Source organism: Argopecten irradians, chromosome 7 (genome assembly GCF_041381155.1).
Source record: "Argopecten irradians isolate NY chromosome 7, Ai_NY, whole genome shotgun sequence".
Lineage (NCBI taxonomy): Eukaryota > Metazoa > Mollusca > Bivalvia > Pectinida > Pectinidae > Argopecten > Argopecten irradians.
The window spans coordinates 33,274,134-33,291,108 of record NC_091140.1 but is presented as its reverse complement, the minus strand read 5'-3'; the positions used below and the strand labels follow the sequence as shown (position 1 = coordinate 33,291,108).

General features: G+C 36.5%; 1 protein-coding gene across 1 annotated transcript; it reads left to right on the top strand.

Annotated features, from left to right (window-relative positions):
• Positions 1 to 292: 292 nt before the first annotated feature.
• On the top strand, positions 293 to 16,450 carry LOC138327152 (heat shock 70 kDa protein 12A-like). Its single transcript, XM_069273140.1, has 7 exons — positions 293 to 758; positions 1,679 to 1,837; positions 9,167 to 9,477; positions 9,833 to 10,003; positions 10,552 to 10,711; positions 11,444 to 15,335; positions 15,964 to 16,450. The coding sequence occupies exons 2-6, from the start codon at positions 1,732 to 1,734 to the stop codon at positions 12,490 to 12,492; spliced, it is 1,797 nt and encodes a 598-aa protein (XP_069129241.1). The 5' UTR covers positions 293 to 758; positions 1,679 to 1,731; the 3' UTR covers positions 12,493 to 15,335; positions 15,964 to 16,450.
• The last annotated feature ends 525 nt before the right edge of the window (positions 16,451 to 16,975 follow it).

The following is a 16,975-nucleotide window of genomic DNA, read 5'->3' as shown; positions in this document are numbered from 1 at the left end:
ATAAGGTATTCTGATGTAGTATCGCCAGCCTTCATCCTAAAACTCACGATCCAGAGGTGGATTGCTTGATACATCGATGATTACTTTGAGTCGCTTTTGGAGCATTATGTAAGTTATAAGGACGTACATTTTTTTCATTTTATCAATGTGTTTTATATGTGATGTTTAGCTTTGATTGTCATTAACAGTAAAAAACAATTAAATGGCCGTTAAAATAATACAACAATATACTACAAAAAAACTATATATATATATATATTCATTATTTTAAATGCCTTTCCTCGTGACTTATCGTCTCATTAATAATAAATAATCTGGTGTGTATGTATATTATCAATAGACTTACCTGTAGAATATGGTTGACGAGTAATGGACTGTGAGATATGCCAGGGAGCTATCAATTGTGTATATCTCATTCCGATTTCAATATCCATGCCCATTATACATGTATATACATAGATTGTGTATAGAATATGTTTCTTGCGGCTCGGTGGGGCCGTGGTGGCCGAGTGGTTAAGATGTACCGACATATTACCACATGCCCTCCACCTCTGGATCGCGAGTTATAATCCCATGTGGGGCAGTTGCCAGGTATTGACGTCTTCTCGGCAGCAATTGGATACCTGAAAAATGAACTTCTACTTGCGTGCTCTAATCAGGGTCTGGATCTCCAACCCCACGACATCCAATGGGTTCTCACTGTTCCTGCTATCTTTGACGACTCGGCCAAATTGTTTATGAGGAAGGCAGCAGTGAAGGTACATACACAAAGCATTATTATTCCTTATAATGGCGACGTTTTGAGATAGGAATTAATATTATGTAAACAAATCAAATCACAGTTTAGAAGCAAAACTTCGAGAGATTATATCGAAGCTTCAGTGCATCGATTTACAGTAAGAACATATGTGACATGAGCGGTTACCCCATGTCAACCCTATGTTCTATCGGCTAATCATCGCACACCATGGTCTATAAAATTGGTAAAGTGTACTCCTGCTTAACGCTCGGCATACATTAACTTTCGTTATCCAAATAAATAACGTCTCCCTTGGTATCGCCTGATCCTCGATATTCTAAGGGCTCCGATCACTTACGATCTCTACACCCCTGGACTATCTCATAGTGAGATTGGAGGCAGCTCAGCGGAAAACACTTGACCAATCACATTCTAGCAAAGAATTCCTTTGAAGACTACAGAGAGAGCGACGCCTAACATCAAAGCCAGACAGTGTACCGTTATACGCCTCTTTTGATGTACATTAAATGGCTAAATTACCTGTTCCATTATGTTGCCTTAAGTTTTACTATGAGATAATCCAGGGGTGTAGAGATCGTAAGTGATCGGAACCCCTGGAGTTAATACTTCAGGTATCATCATCTTCTAAACAATTTGATTAAAATAAATAAAATGTTAATTTTCATAACGCGGGTCGTCTGATGTTTCCCGCCGTCGTCCTATATACCGCGCTGTAGTTGACTATCACTGCTCCAGACGGCAAAACAACGAAATGACTCTCCAATGTTATTATATATCACACAGGAAATCTTGCATATGATTGGTGTTGTAATTTCATCTTAGGCCTTCGTTATTAGTTATTTCTAAGAAACCTTTATGTTTTGCTCCTCAAAGGTAGTGGGCCTTTAACATTTTTTGTCTTTATCTTTTTAATAACAGGCTGGGATTTTGTCCGAGACCCTTCTTTTGGCATTGGAACCAGAAGCAGCACAATGTATTGCAAAACTATGCATGTCAGCTGGGTATCTAATTTTGATAACAGAAAAACTCTCTCGACATTCTTGTCTGAAATGAAATACATGGTGGTAGACGCCGGAGGTAAATAACACACGTAAATAGGGTTGTAATGTTGTTTGGCAGACGGTCAATTATCAATTGTGTATATGAAATAAAATGTATTAAAAGTAAGTCAAAAGATTAATCGGTTAAATGTTACCTATAACGTTCTGACACTAAATCATAAAAAATATACCTGTCTGAATGTGCTTCTTACAATGCATGTGATTTAGAGATATCGTATCGAATTGTTATGCTAATTTTGTACTTACATTTAATAGCGGAATTTTCTGCCATAGACACACAGCAAGGCATCAGGCTCGGACATAATGTCTATTGACTTCTTGGCATACTGTGAAATCATTCATTTTTGTGGGGGTTTAATTTTCGTGGATTTCATTTTTTCACCAAAATCAACAAATTTACGTCCCCACGGAAATTGATCTTTTAAATTAATGTATACAAATGTCATGTAAGTTGAAGTATTCATAGGACTATTACTACATCACTACATAAAGTCTGGTTCAGGAGTAGCGTAAGTTCAAGGTAGGAAAGTATTGTTCAAACAAAGATAGTTTTCAAAATTTGGTAGACTATATTTATAATTACATGGTCACACCTGTAAAGATGTAACTGTGTTGTGTGGTACGTAGAGTTTAGCTCGAACGATCACACAGTACAGGTGACAGTGTCGACTGTGTATTTTTAACAGTAGTTTGTAAGGTTTTCTCCACGAATTTAAATGCCAAAGAAATCTTATTTTTTTATAATCCACGAAAATTCAGCACAACGAAAATGAATGATTTCACAGTAGCAAATATTGCTCGACAATACACACAAGCTATCTTTCTACTTGCTTATGGCTCCTCAATAAATGCAACGTACTGGATAGTAATGTGATAATTATTTAGCTTTTTACTATGATGAATCCCACAATGTTATAGGTGGCACAATTGATATAAAAGTGCACCAGGTTCAAGATGGTGGGACACTAAAAGAAGTTTGTGCAGCAAGCGGAGGAGACTGGGGAGGTACCATGGTCGATAAATAATTCAAACGTTGACTCAGCAGTTTCTTTCTTCGAAATGTTTCAAACAGTAAACATTGAAGATTTTCTAGGGATTCTAAGTGAATTTGAAGGGAAGAAAAGAAGCTGCATTTGAAGGGAAGAAAAGAAGCTGCATTTGAAGGGAAGAAAAGAAGCATATCAAAGCAACAACACCCCTTGAATTTTACTGTTCCTGCTTCCTTACTAGATATTTACAATAAGAATCAAACGGGCGAAAAAGGGCAACGTGGTTGCGTTTCAAACTCTGAAGATATCACATTGAAAAATGGTAAGCTTCGCATTTCCCATTCATGCATTAGATCGCTTTATCTTCAATAGATAACATTGTGAATCATCTGAAGACCATAATAAAATATCCACTTGTCGCTGATATATCCTCCATTATCATGGTGGGCGGGTATTCGGAATATTCCATCCTTCAGGAGAAGGTGAAACAGGAATTCCCCACCACACGTGTGATCATCCCATCAGAGGCTGGCATAGCCGTGCTGAAAGGCGCCGTGATTACCGGTCATACCCCATCTGCTATCACACACCGGGTCTGTCGCTACACATATGGATTTGCTGGAACAGCTCTATCTAAATATGGTTTTCATGATGAGAAACGAAAGATTGTTAATAGTAGAGGGGAAGTAAGATGTAGAGGTATGTTTCATACACTGGTCAAAGTTGGTGATGTCATAAATGTAGGGCACAAAGTTAAACGCGTAGGCTTTTACGTTAGAAGTGAAACAAGCACTAAAATATCAAACGAAGTTTATGTTTCAACAAAATCAGACCCAATATACTGGGATGGTTGCAAGAAAATTGGCGTCCTCAGATTGGACATGTCTGATACCACAAAGGGGCTTGATAGAGCAATTGATGTACAGATGATATTTGGCGGCTCTTAAATCACGGTGGAAGCAACAGACAGAAACACGGGTGAAAAACATTCGACAAGTTTCGATTTCATATGACTATGTTGACTTAATGAGCATCCTTGTCATGACAGAATAGGTTTTAGAAATTTTAGAAATTTAAGAAATGATAGTGTCACAGTGGAAGTGTGATTGGAGCTGCTTACCTACTTCTGTAAATATAAGATGGGCATCACTCGTCAGCCAAACAAAAACATAAACCAAATTAACAGTTAATCTATTTAATTTAAATTGTTGGGAAGATGCTGATAAGTTAAGTTTTTACGTTAAGACAATAAATTTTGCGACTAAAATTACCACACTCGTTTTAAATTCCCATTTTAAAAATCAAAAGCGCTACGAAAAGGTAGTGGGCTTTTAATATCCATATTGATTTTCAGGATTGACGTGACACAATGTTTCCATTTTATATTGTGAGAGATATGAAAATGGCATGTCAACAATTGATTTTTGTACTGACATATGTTTTCATATAATTGAAACTTGAATTGAAAATTAATATGGCAAAACAAAGGATTTATGGTGGTTTACCAAATAGAGATAATTCGAAGACCTAGTAGTGGATCGACCACTGAAACCCTACATTACTACAAGTTGATCCCCACCAAAGGTCGTAATTTGTGCGTTTGAAAGGGCACTGTCATATTTTCAATCCATATAACAATAGCATACAAGCTTTTCATTGGATGCTTTTTTCGTAAATGGAAGGGGCGCAACTGCAGTGGGAACTTCAACACTTTTGACATGAGATCCACCAAGGATTTCAGTTTCGTACTAAATACCCTTATCTAGTGACGTTGATTGTAACTTATTGGTAACGAATGTCATCAAATAATCCTAGTTCCAAAATACTAATATTAATAAACACAAATACATTGTCCACAGCTAGTTTCAGGCAAAAAGTATACCCACACTATCATGCATTAATTTAGAGTTAAAAAAGCTCCTAAAAGTTTTTATTAAAAATATCTCCCATTAGCCCCGATATAGCTGCAGTATAAAGCGAAATATACCAAGCTTCTGACTTAAAAGGCCTTGTTGAAAGGCGGGGTATCACTTTGGGACGTTTTACGGCCACTCAGTGATAAGCAAAATATTTTGCATAAAGATACATTAGGGTCAGCTGCATATTGTATGCTATTCAGATTGACCCTAATGTATCTTCATGCAATTTTTTGCTTATCACTGAGTGGCCGTAAAACGACCCAAAGTGATAACCCCTTCCCCTTCTTTCTTATGTCTCTGACATGTTAAAAACATATTTACATACCTTCAGAATCAAATTTTACACTTTACAAATGAATTGACTCCATTACTTAATCTCATTACACTTTCATGCAATATCCTCTGTAGATAGAAAATATAATCATGGAACCATGCAAAACCAGGACACTATTGGAAATGCTTAGCAATATATCAGACCTGATATTTTTAGGCCTCAAATGTTGGATCCCAGTATGGACAGTCAGCCGCCTCGAATTGGTATCAAATCCGTTAGTAAATGAACATACATGCAATGTCTGACAGAAAAAAAAACGATATTGTATTAGGATGCATGTGCTAGTTTTCGGTATAAATCGTATACATGTGCATATTATTATTGAAACTGTGAAAAGTAAAGAAGTGAAAGAATGCAAAAGTGTCCATATGATCATGAGGTCAAGGCGTCTGTTAACAAACTGCATTATGTTTTCCACTTATTACATTTTCAAACGCCGGGCACAGTTAAAGGTTAATACTGGTCCACTATCATTAAGTATAAATGTCATTCCAAGCACCAATATACATGCAACTTTGTTTGCCTTATATAACAAGTTTCAAGTATACAACCCCTCATGTGGGCCCCTTTCTGAGAAATTCCACCTCTGACATAACGGACCTTATACGGCAAAAGGAGGTAGGTAAACCATTTTTTGAAAATTATCGAGACTTCTAGCAAATTAATCACTTTCTATTATTCCAAATGAGAATGTTTTTGTACGATTACAAATACTTGCTAACAATGAAATGATAATAGAATAATTGATATTTCCCATTTACCCTACGCACCAGGATATTAGCTTAACGCCAGATGGTAGCGGGCAAACGTTGGCTTAAACCCTAGCGGTTAAACCTAAACCTTGGTTACAACACTAGATGGCAACAAAAACAGGTTGGCAAAATCTCTAGCAAAATCCCTACCAAAGGTAAACGTAAACGTTGCTTAAAACGTTAGCTGTTAACGGTTAAACGTTGGCTCACTATCATCAATTGTAGATGTGATTTCAAGCACCGATATAAATTTGTTTGCCTAATATAACAACAATCAAGTATGCGCCCTCTCCTTTGGGCCCCTTTCCGAGAAATAGCACCTCTGACATAACGAATGGTAAACGGGAAAAGGAGGTAGGTAAACCATTACTTGTAATATACCGATACTTTTAACATCCATGATTTTAGATACATGTATCTCAACCTAATTGCATATATATGATTTTAAATGATATTTTTAACACTTATGAATTATTATAATTGCTACATTCTCGTTTACCCTTGGCGGTAACAAGGAACTGAAATCAAGGGCATATGCAACGGGTTATTAGCTTAATTGTAGATGGCCACGACTAAATCTTGCTCAATACCCTCGTAGGTAAAGGATAAACGTTGCTAAAACCCTAGTAAGCATTGGTTAAAACTTTAGCTGGTAATGGGTAAACGATGGTGCACTACCATCGATGGTAGATATCATTTCAAGCACCAACATAACACTGATTGTCTAATATAACAACATTCAAGTAAGAACTTATATATAGGGTATACCCACTGGGGCATTTTGTATGTGCAATGTTTTTAAATGTCTACGCTTCCATTAGGTGGGGTATATTACTATTGATATTATGCAAGTGAATGTTGCAGAATGGTTAAGGTGTCTCGACATATTACCACCTCTTGTACGTGAGTTCGAAGCCAATGTCGGGCATTTGCTAGGTAATGACCGTTGTCGGTGGTTTTTCTCCGGAACCCTTCATTTTGAAAAGACTTTATGTACAATTTCTTGTATCAAATGACACACACAGATACTTGCCTCTTTGAAATCATATCAATATACCTAATTTACAGGCAAATACAAAAACTGGCAATTGGATAATTGGAATTTGTTTTAACAAACAATAACACAGTGAAATAACCGTATAAGGAATATATGTGCTTGAAATACCATTCCGGGCCTCAGAACTACATTTGGAAGATACAGTTTTTAGATATTCGATGTATTAAGTAGTAGTCGGTATGCTAATCTAATGTAAAACCTATATTAAGGGTACATGTATGCCTGTTGTTTGTTCCACGACACGATGACAATTACATTTTGTTTTACGTAAATATAGATTTTAAGTACACATTTCAATTAATCATGTCTAGGTGAAATTCTATTAATAACACATAGGTATTTAATTGTCATTGTCAGAAAGAGTGCAATACGCATGTAATGCAGGGTACATGTGTATGGAAGATATCACGAGTGTATTGACTTTCAGGTGTTGTTTGAACGCTATTAAGGATAATGTTACGTATCTGTGCGTGACGCCCTCATAATGTTTTTAAGACGGCGATATATATTGCTTTCCTTTTTCAAACACAAATCTCACCGACGAGCTCGAGTATAAGTGGGTGATTAAATTCAATACATTGTACATGCATGTTACGTAACGGTAACTTGAGAATTCAGGTCATTAAGATCCAACCAATTTATTTTCGTGCACCTTCATTGAACCTCATTAAATGTCCTGGTATATTGGGTATATTGAAATATTCTTACACAGCCTTTCAATTGATACGACATAACAAAAATTTGTTTAAATTTTGCGACTTGGGTGACCAGCCATAATTTCAATGCATTCAATATCATATAACAACAAGTGAATACTCTACGAAACCGATTAGACGACATAACGTGCTAGTCGCATGTAGGGTTTTTAAAACGCAATATAATTTTAAATTCACCGCATATAGAAAAACAAGAGGCCCAAGGGCCTGAACGGTCATCTGACATCCTTGGCAATATAGGAAATTAATTAGATATGGTGTCATGGTAGCCATCTGCGATTTATATGTGATCAACCAGAGATGTAACAACACTTTGACAAGATCATATCAGAATTATTTCATTCAAGTTTCAGGCAAATCGCACCGGTTGAACTTGAAAAGTTTAAAATGTGTTTTCAAGATGGCGGCTGTGGCGGCTATCTTGGATTTTAAAAATAACAACACTAGGTCGGGAATATGTCAGGATCATGATCATGCAAGTTTCAGCTAAATTACACTGGTAGAACATGAGAATAAGTTCAAAAGGTGTTTTCAAGATGGCGGCTGTTGCGGCCATCTTGGACTTCAGATCGACTCGCAAATAACAACAATTTGTCAGGACCATGTCAGGATCATTTCATGCAAGTTTCAGTCAAATCGCACTGGTAGAACTTGGGAAAAAGTTCAAAATGTGTTTTTCAAGGTGACGGCTGTGACAGCCATCTTGGATATCATATAGACCCGCAACATAACTACACTTGGTCGGGACCATGTCAGTATCATTTCAGGCAAATTTCAGCCAAATCGCACCGGTAGAACTTGGAAGGAAGTTGAAAATGTGTTTTCAAGATGGCGGCCATCTTTGATTTCGGATCGACCCGAAATATAACAGCATGCAAGTTTCAGACAAATCGCACTGGTAGAGCATGAGAATAAGTTCAAAATGTATTTTCAAGATGGCGGCTGTGGCGACCATCGTTGATTTCGGATCGACCCGACAAATAACAACACTTGGTCGGGACCATGTCAGGATCATTTCAGGCAAGTTTCAGCCAAATCGCAGTTGTAGATCTTAAAAACAAGTTCAAAATGTGCGGACGGCGCACAGCGCACGGCCACGGACGAAACATGATGACTATAGGTCATCCTGACCCTAGAAATCTTACAAAGCACTTGTAAGACCAAACTTTGAATACAGCTGTTCTCTATGGGACCAACACAACAAAAGTCACATTCAACAGATAAGCATATACCGCAGAGCAACCGGATACGTCAACAACAAATATCATGATTCACCAACTCCATTGATGTACACAATAGACACGCCGGCTACAAACAACAATAATATTCTTCTACAAAATATTACACAAAATAGTGACCGTAGAACACAATTGAATATCCATACCAGTAAACCACAGAAACAAACACTCTCATCCATATGCATTCAAACAAATATCTGCTATTTTTACATTAATATATTGTTTCGGTTTTATTTTTGAGTTCTTACACAATTAATAAGCCGTGTTATGATAATTGTAATGTGGTTTTTTCTCTACCTGCGCAAATTAATTTATTTATATTTTTGTTATTATTTATCAGACATCTTAGATATCATGGCCGCAAAGTCTAGCCATGTCATTTCTGCTGCTATCGACTTTGGAACGACATTTTCCGGATACGCATTTTCGACACTTCATGATTTCCATACCTCACCTGACAAAGTATCATCATTGACATGGACTGCAACCTCGGGATGTCTACAATCACTGAAAACGTCCACAGCTGTACTCTTTACTCCGGACAAAAAGTTCTCCTGTTTTGGATTCGAAGCGGAGGACAAATATTCGGAGTTGACTCTAGGAGAAGGAGGCAAAATGGTACTTCTTCTGCAGATTCAAGATGGAGCTCTATAAGGCCAAAGTAAGCCATAAGAATTAGTATTACTCTCTGAATATAACATTGATCTAACTTTAAATGCAGTTCATATTGGTAGGGTACATATGTGAATGTAATACCTTGAATTTGAGTACGATTGATATCGTACGTTATAACCTAAATATTTTACTAAGTGACACTGGGTTTGCATACATACGTCATTGCAATAACGATAATTTGAAAGCAAATTAAAATTCAATGTAAAAATAAACATCTATTCAACTTACTTCATGACACGTTCATATGCTCTTTCACATGATTTGAATTGGTTTCTGAATGAAGGAAGTCACTGCAAATATGAAACTGGCGTCTGTTGGCGGCAAGACATAACCTGCCTTGGACGTATTCTCTGCTGCCATTGGTTACATGAAAGATCACCTCCTACAGACGTGTAATAAACAGGGGCTGGATCTACTGCCGCATGACATCCAGTGGGTCCTCACTGTACCTGCTATCTGGGACGACTCAGCCAAATTGTTCATGAGGAAAGCAGCAGTAAAGGTTCCCCATTTACAATTGTTTATCACAATAAGTTTGAAAACTTGATTTCATTATTCAAAATCAAATAAAAAAGTGTTACTAAGTTATAGTTAAAACAAATACAAATACAACTAAGTATTACTAGTGTTATACTTGTTTGAAGTAGTAAAACCTTTTTACGTCATTCTGGTTATAACAAACCGAACGTAAAAACATTAAACGTTAAGTAGGTCAAGGAATCAATAGTAAAATTAAGAAATTTTGTATTTACTTAGGAATTCGATAGATGGGGCAGGGAAAATGTGATTTTTTGAAAACTTATTCAAATAATTGTCTCGCTCATTTCCTCATGCTAAGAGCCAACAATCAAACAAGACATAAAGTATGTCAAACAAGTGCGGTATATTCAAGACTCAATATGCTCAATGAAACCGTGTATTAAAATATTGGAAGATATATTATGTTTTACCTACAAATATTTACAATATTTACAAGGATTTACACCATTAACAAAAAGAATTAACTATATCGAATAAGTTCACTGAATAGCTTTATCTGCTCCATAACAGGCCGGCATGTTGTCCGACAAACTACTTCTGGCGCTTGAACCGGAGGCAGCAGCAATGTACTGTAAACACATTCATGTCAACGTATCAGCAGATTGGGATGGCAGTAAGACCCTCTCGAATTTCCGTCCTGGGACAAAATACATGGTGGTAGATGCAGGAGGTAAGATATACATGTACCCTTTTGATATACATTGAGGTATCTCTAAAACAATATCGATACGAACTTTCGCAAGGGAAAAGGAAAAACATACGTGCACGAGGTGTTCAGTGCAATCTCTATTTCTGGTTTTACCTCTCACTGATATTGCAGTGGGTTTAATTCATCCCCTGAGTATGCCATATTATGTGTACTAATATTTTCAATCAGAAGTACTGTTACATAAATGCATGAATTGTAATGGTGATTTGCATTCTCGATAACGTCACATGTTGACGGGCATTCGACGTAGTCATTGTCGTATCACAATGAATGTTCTAATATACCCATCTCTATGTCGAATAGAAGTATTTGATTGCTCTATAGAATGTGATATGACAGCGATATCACAGTTACACTAGGTTGGATTTATGAATGCTCAACACTCGACAAGTCTTTTTTTTTTAAACCAGACCTTTTATAAAACCACCGAGTGTGTGTGACAAAAAAAAAGAAACTAAATCGATTAAACCGATTGCTTACTCTGTCTAAAATCATTTTTTACTTTTTTGTTTGCTTTTTCCAAACACAAGTACAAAATCTATTCGCATATTTCCTCAACATTTTGTCTTTGAGTATTATAGTTCTATTTTATAGAACTGAACGTCCAACAACATGTAGTGTTATTAAGTAAATTGGACAGCCTAAATGTCTAAAATATGACAGCACAAACCAATATGAAATATCATCTCACAGGTGGCACGGTGGATATAACAGTACATCAGGTTCAGGAACTTGGAACACTTAGAGAGGTTTGTGCAGCAAGCGGAGGAGACTGGGGAGGTACCATGGTCGATAAAGAATTCGAAAGGTTACTGAGAAATATCTTTGGTCAAAGGGTCTTTAGGAAATTTCAACGTGATCATATTGACGACTTTTTGGAGTTTTTCAGAACATTTGAAATAAAGAAAAGAACACTATCAGAGAAACAGGACACCATGACCTTTACAGTCCCTACTTCCTTACTAGATATGTACCAAAGTGGCAAAATGTCAGGAGATGCCAACGAGTTTGTTGCTGCCAGATCCGGACAAATTCTATTGAAACAGAGCAAGCTTCGCGTATCAAGTCAGTGCATCAGTTCACTGTACGAGTCATCTTCCAGTTGCTTAGTGAATCATCTAAAGAAGATGATGCAAGATCCACTCGCCGCTGACATATCCTCCATCATCATGGTGGGTGGGTACTCGGAATGTTCCTTCCTTCAGGAGAAGGTGATACAGGAATTCCCCAGTACACGTGTGATCGTCCCATCGGAGCCTGGTCTGGCCGTGCTGAAAGGAGCCGTGATTACCGGTCACACCCCATCCGCTATGACACAGAGGGTCTGTCGGTATACGTACGGCATTAGGTCGAATAGTCAATTTATAGAAGGTGTACATGATGAGAAAAGAAAGTATGTTAACACAAGAGGTAAGATAAAATGTCGGGACGTATTCAAGTGGCAAGTTAGTGTTGGCGATGCTATACAGGTTGGACACAAGGGCAAGATGTTACGTTACGGAGTACACGACGAACAGAGCACATATATGATGTTCAGTGTTTACATTTCAACTCAGCAAAACCCTTTGTATACGGACGACTGCAAAAAGATTGGTAACCTCAGGATTGAAATGCCCGATACTACAAAGGGACTCGAAAGGGGAGCTGATGTTCAGCTGATATTTGGAGGCTCGGAAATTACGGTGGAAGCAACAGACATATTCACAGGTGTAAAACAATCGGCTAATTTTGATTTTGCATGATTCTGATCAAGTTATTAGACCGGATCCGAGCTAAATCCTTTACATCAACATGTTTTATGTTGATTTAACCATGTTAAAACAATTGCTGTACAACATATAAAGACATTATACAATGTAATTCAATATGAATTGTTTCTCTCCGTTTACGTCAGGAAACCACAAATGTCTTTGGAGTGCTTGTTAAAGTAACAGACAGATAAAACGATCTGTGAAGTGATGCAATGCATGTGCAAAACATACAATGTCTAAAGAGACTTTTAGTGGCGCATTGTTCATATCTGGAGGTGTTTCAATAAAAGTTCAGTTTGGTGTTATAGTAGTGTCAGATAATGATACACACAAACTTTAACAAGCTTTAACAAACTTCCACTTGCTTTTAGCGGCCAGTTAACGTCATTTCGATGAAAATCACTATACATTTTGAACTCTAATTAAGCGATCCCATGCCTTACACGGCCATCAGTCACTGAAAATGTGTCCCAATTATGATTATTATCTAAAAACAGCGGCCAGTCGCGGCTTTCTTATTGCTGTTTTGGCCGCATTTTGTCTAAAATTCAGACCTATTGATTACGAGGCTAAATTTTTAGTTGCACCCATGTGACGTTTTGCGATAGAGATTGAAATTTCAGATTTCCAAACCATGCATACTTATATATTGACTATTTAGCGTCATACACGTATACAATAATGTCCAATAGAACCTATATGTAAATCGTCTTATTAGTTATATTATCTAATTGCACCTAGTTTAGCAGCCATCTGTTTTAGTGGTCATTTTAAAGGTTTCTTTGGTGACCGCTTAAGGTTTTGTTGTACCATGTATAATACGTGCTATCTTAACGTTAAAATGACCGCTGTTATATATCTTATTGGTAATCTTTTTTATTTCATTTCAAAAAATGAATGATGGCTCATTTGTATCATGCATTTTCGGTCATTAGTTGTGGGTAAGTTAAAATGTTTTCTGTCAGGATGTGTTTGCCATTGGATGCGTGATTTTAACCTTATGAGTTCATATGGTTAATTGTGTTAATAAACAGACATATAGTACAATTTTCCTACGGTGGAACCCATTCTAAGAACTATACCTATACATTTTTATGTAGTGTAAACGTGAGTTGGAGGTAAGTCATTTCGTTTTTATCGAGTTTACCAGCAAAGGCGGATCCAAAAGAACATTCAGATAGTCTTTAAAATAACATTATCTATTATACAAATTGACAAGTCGAACATTTTAGGACGGCTCATAAAGCTTCTATTCGTCGAGGCTTTTCTGTATTAAACAGCCACAAACATATCAAAAGAGATATTTAAAATATAAGGCAAAAACTGTTTTGTTGATTGTTTTCTTTAAATCGTATAACCGGAATATATTTTGGATAATTTAAGATTAAGATTATTTTTTCCTAATGGTTTTGGTTTATTGATGGGTCCAACACGCACCTGTCTTAAGATCCGGATTTATGTCATTTCAAGCCAAATTATTCTTATTATTTTCTTTAACCGCATTAATGTATATATACATGTATAAAGCCTGATACGAAGCTTTAAAAACCCGTTGAGATATAACACTTGATTCGGTTAATAGTCTTGACTAAAGTGTGATTCGGTTAATAGCATTGACTGAAATGTGATACGTTAAATGAACTTCTATGAAAGTGTAATATGTAATATGAAATGTTACATATCAAACTTATTTTATACTTTAAAACAGAGTTATTATTATTTCCCCTCTATAAAAAACGAGACAACATGGCGGCGGCTCTAGTGTCCATGTGTTGTGGTCGAAAAAAGCAAATCATTGATAAAAACGGACAGCGGGTGAGTTCATATGCGTAAGTATTTGATTAGAAAATGTATTTGCGATTGGTTTATAATGAGTAGTTTATTGTTGATCATTTTGAAAAAGCAGTTGAAACTTGAAAAACTCAGCAGTTGCAGCATGCACCGGTGTCCACGGTAAAATATGCCCACACATTACCCCATACAATGCTTATATGATTATACGCGCATTTAATTACATTGCATTGCATTATAGCTCAATTTATCACCAGTAACGTAACATTAACACAATTATTCGTGATTACACTTAGTGATTGAACCATCGATTACGTGTAGTTCGAATTTTGAACCAAGTCATCGATCTATAGATCTGTACCTGGCTGTACACAACGTTAGGCTATATCTAACAGGTGCTTTTTTGCATGAATTGTTTTTTTAAATGAGCATATATATGTCTGGTCTCCTATAGAAACATTCTTGGCCCGAGGTGCAATTAACAGTTTAATATGTATGGTTTTTTAATGTTAAGCATATCATATTGTAATCAATCAATCCATCAATCAATCAACAATCAATCGTGCACCTACGTGCATCTGCTTTTAATCGTGCATCTGTTTTAAAAAAAAAAAAGAATCAGTCGTATATAGATAATGTTCATATTAAACCTCCTATCATCAGCTGATCATGCATATTCATTGCATATATTTCGTATCATTAGAAAATGCATGGATACATTTTAGAATTACATGCATAATAATATCAATCATGATTATTATAGTGTTACGTACAGTACTGAAATGATTTTTTTTAGATTGCACTCTATTATCAATGCATATAGTGTATTAATTGTTTATTGTGGGACCTTGTGTGATTTATAGTCAACTTTCAAATAAAGATGGTTAGACCCTTGTCTTCAAAAAATGGAGATCTGAACTCCATTGAATTGCCAAAGGAAAGGCGCCGGCCAAGACAACAGTGGAAAGCTGGATGGTACATGTACCCTGTCGAGATATTGACAGAGCCTGACAGTGATGGATATGTAACGGTCCACTATACAGGTTTGTTGATGCAAAGGAATTAAGTTGATTTGCTTTGTGATAGTAGCCGCGGTGGCAGAGTGGCTAAGATGTTCCGACATATAACCACAAGCCCTCCACCCCTGGGATGCAAGTTCTAATCCCATGTGGGCAGTTGTCAGGTACTGAACGCTGGTCAGTGGTTTTTCTCGGGGTACTCTTGTTTTCTTCTGCCATCAAACCTGGTACGCCCTTACATGACCGTGGTTGTTGATAGGATATACAACTTAACAACCCAGACCCTCCTTTGTGATCACCTCATTTAAATTTTTAGCATAGCTAAAACATAGATAATTCATTGGTGGATGCCAAGATCATTCTTGGATCTCTTGTTGTCTCTATTGTGCTATATATATTTACCATCCATTATTAGAAAGTTACTAATGGAATCAAAGGTCAGTGGACTAGCACTGCTGGAATTGATACAAATGTATGTGATATTTCTTTGTAATATGTCAATTATAGACTTTTAACAAAAAAAACCTTTTCTTAATTACCAGTATGCTTACCAGGATTGACTGATTAAATGATGGAATTTGATTGGAAACAAAAGGATTGTTATTGTGCAATGTGATTTATTTTATAAAAAAATATTTTTCCTGTCTTTCAGGGTGGAGTCATTCTTATAACACAAGATTGAAAACAGAAGAACTTCAACCTAGTACTACTACATTATGTAAAGGAGTAAACACAATGAATGATGCCCATGTACATGTAAAGAAACTAAAAGTGGTAATTAAAGAAAACCTGAACATTCTGGAAAATTTGACTATAAAGTTGTCATACATGTGAATTTTAACAGCGAATTATTCAACCTGTTGGAGGAATACATGCACATTTTTAAGATAACACCAACAAAAACCATCTTCTCTATAAGTGCAAGGGATCAACTCTCCCAAATTTTAGAAAATGACTGGGACTTCAGACTCTTGAATCTTGAAGGTGACTGTTGTTATGTCAAAACAAATACTCTGAGAATGTACAGAAGGGAAAGGAAAGGATTAAAAACTTTTGTTGTTTCGCAGGAAGGAAACATCACTGAAAAATTCATACCAAGAGGGGATCAGATAGTTGTGAGTTTTGCAAAATGCTCTGGCAATTCTCGCATGATACAACATTTACTGAATGATCCGGTGTTGTAACTTGTAAGATAATTGTGTTATAAAGGAATTCGAAATACCGGTACCTACTGGAACATTTTATGGAAAGAGAATCCATGTTGTCAATGTAACATTCACCATTGTTAATGAAAATTGTAGTGGCTCTGCTAATGGAAATTATCCACTCTTGATTACACGTACCACGGAAAAGTATAGTGACCTTAACATAGCTCTGTCTGACCTTTGCCATGAAGTAAATCAGTTGCAGAGTACAGAAATAACAGTGGAAGGTCGCAAACTCAAGATAGAGATTTTGTTGAGTGGGGATTACAAATTTCTCCTCCTGGTCCGTGGTATACCATCAATAGCATGCCAGTATTTTTGCATTTATTGTAAATGTGATAAGACTGCAAAGCAGAATCTTTGTCATACTTGGTCTATGACTGACCCCTTGAATGGTGCTAGACTAGCTTATACATTTCATGAATCTACATGTCAACAGGGAAACAAAAGGGGTAGAAA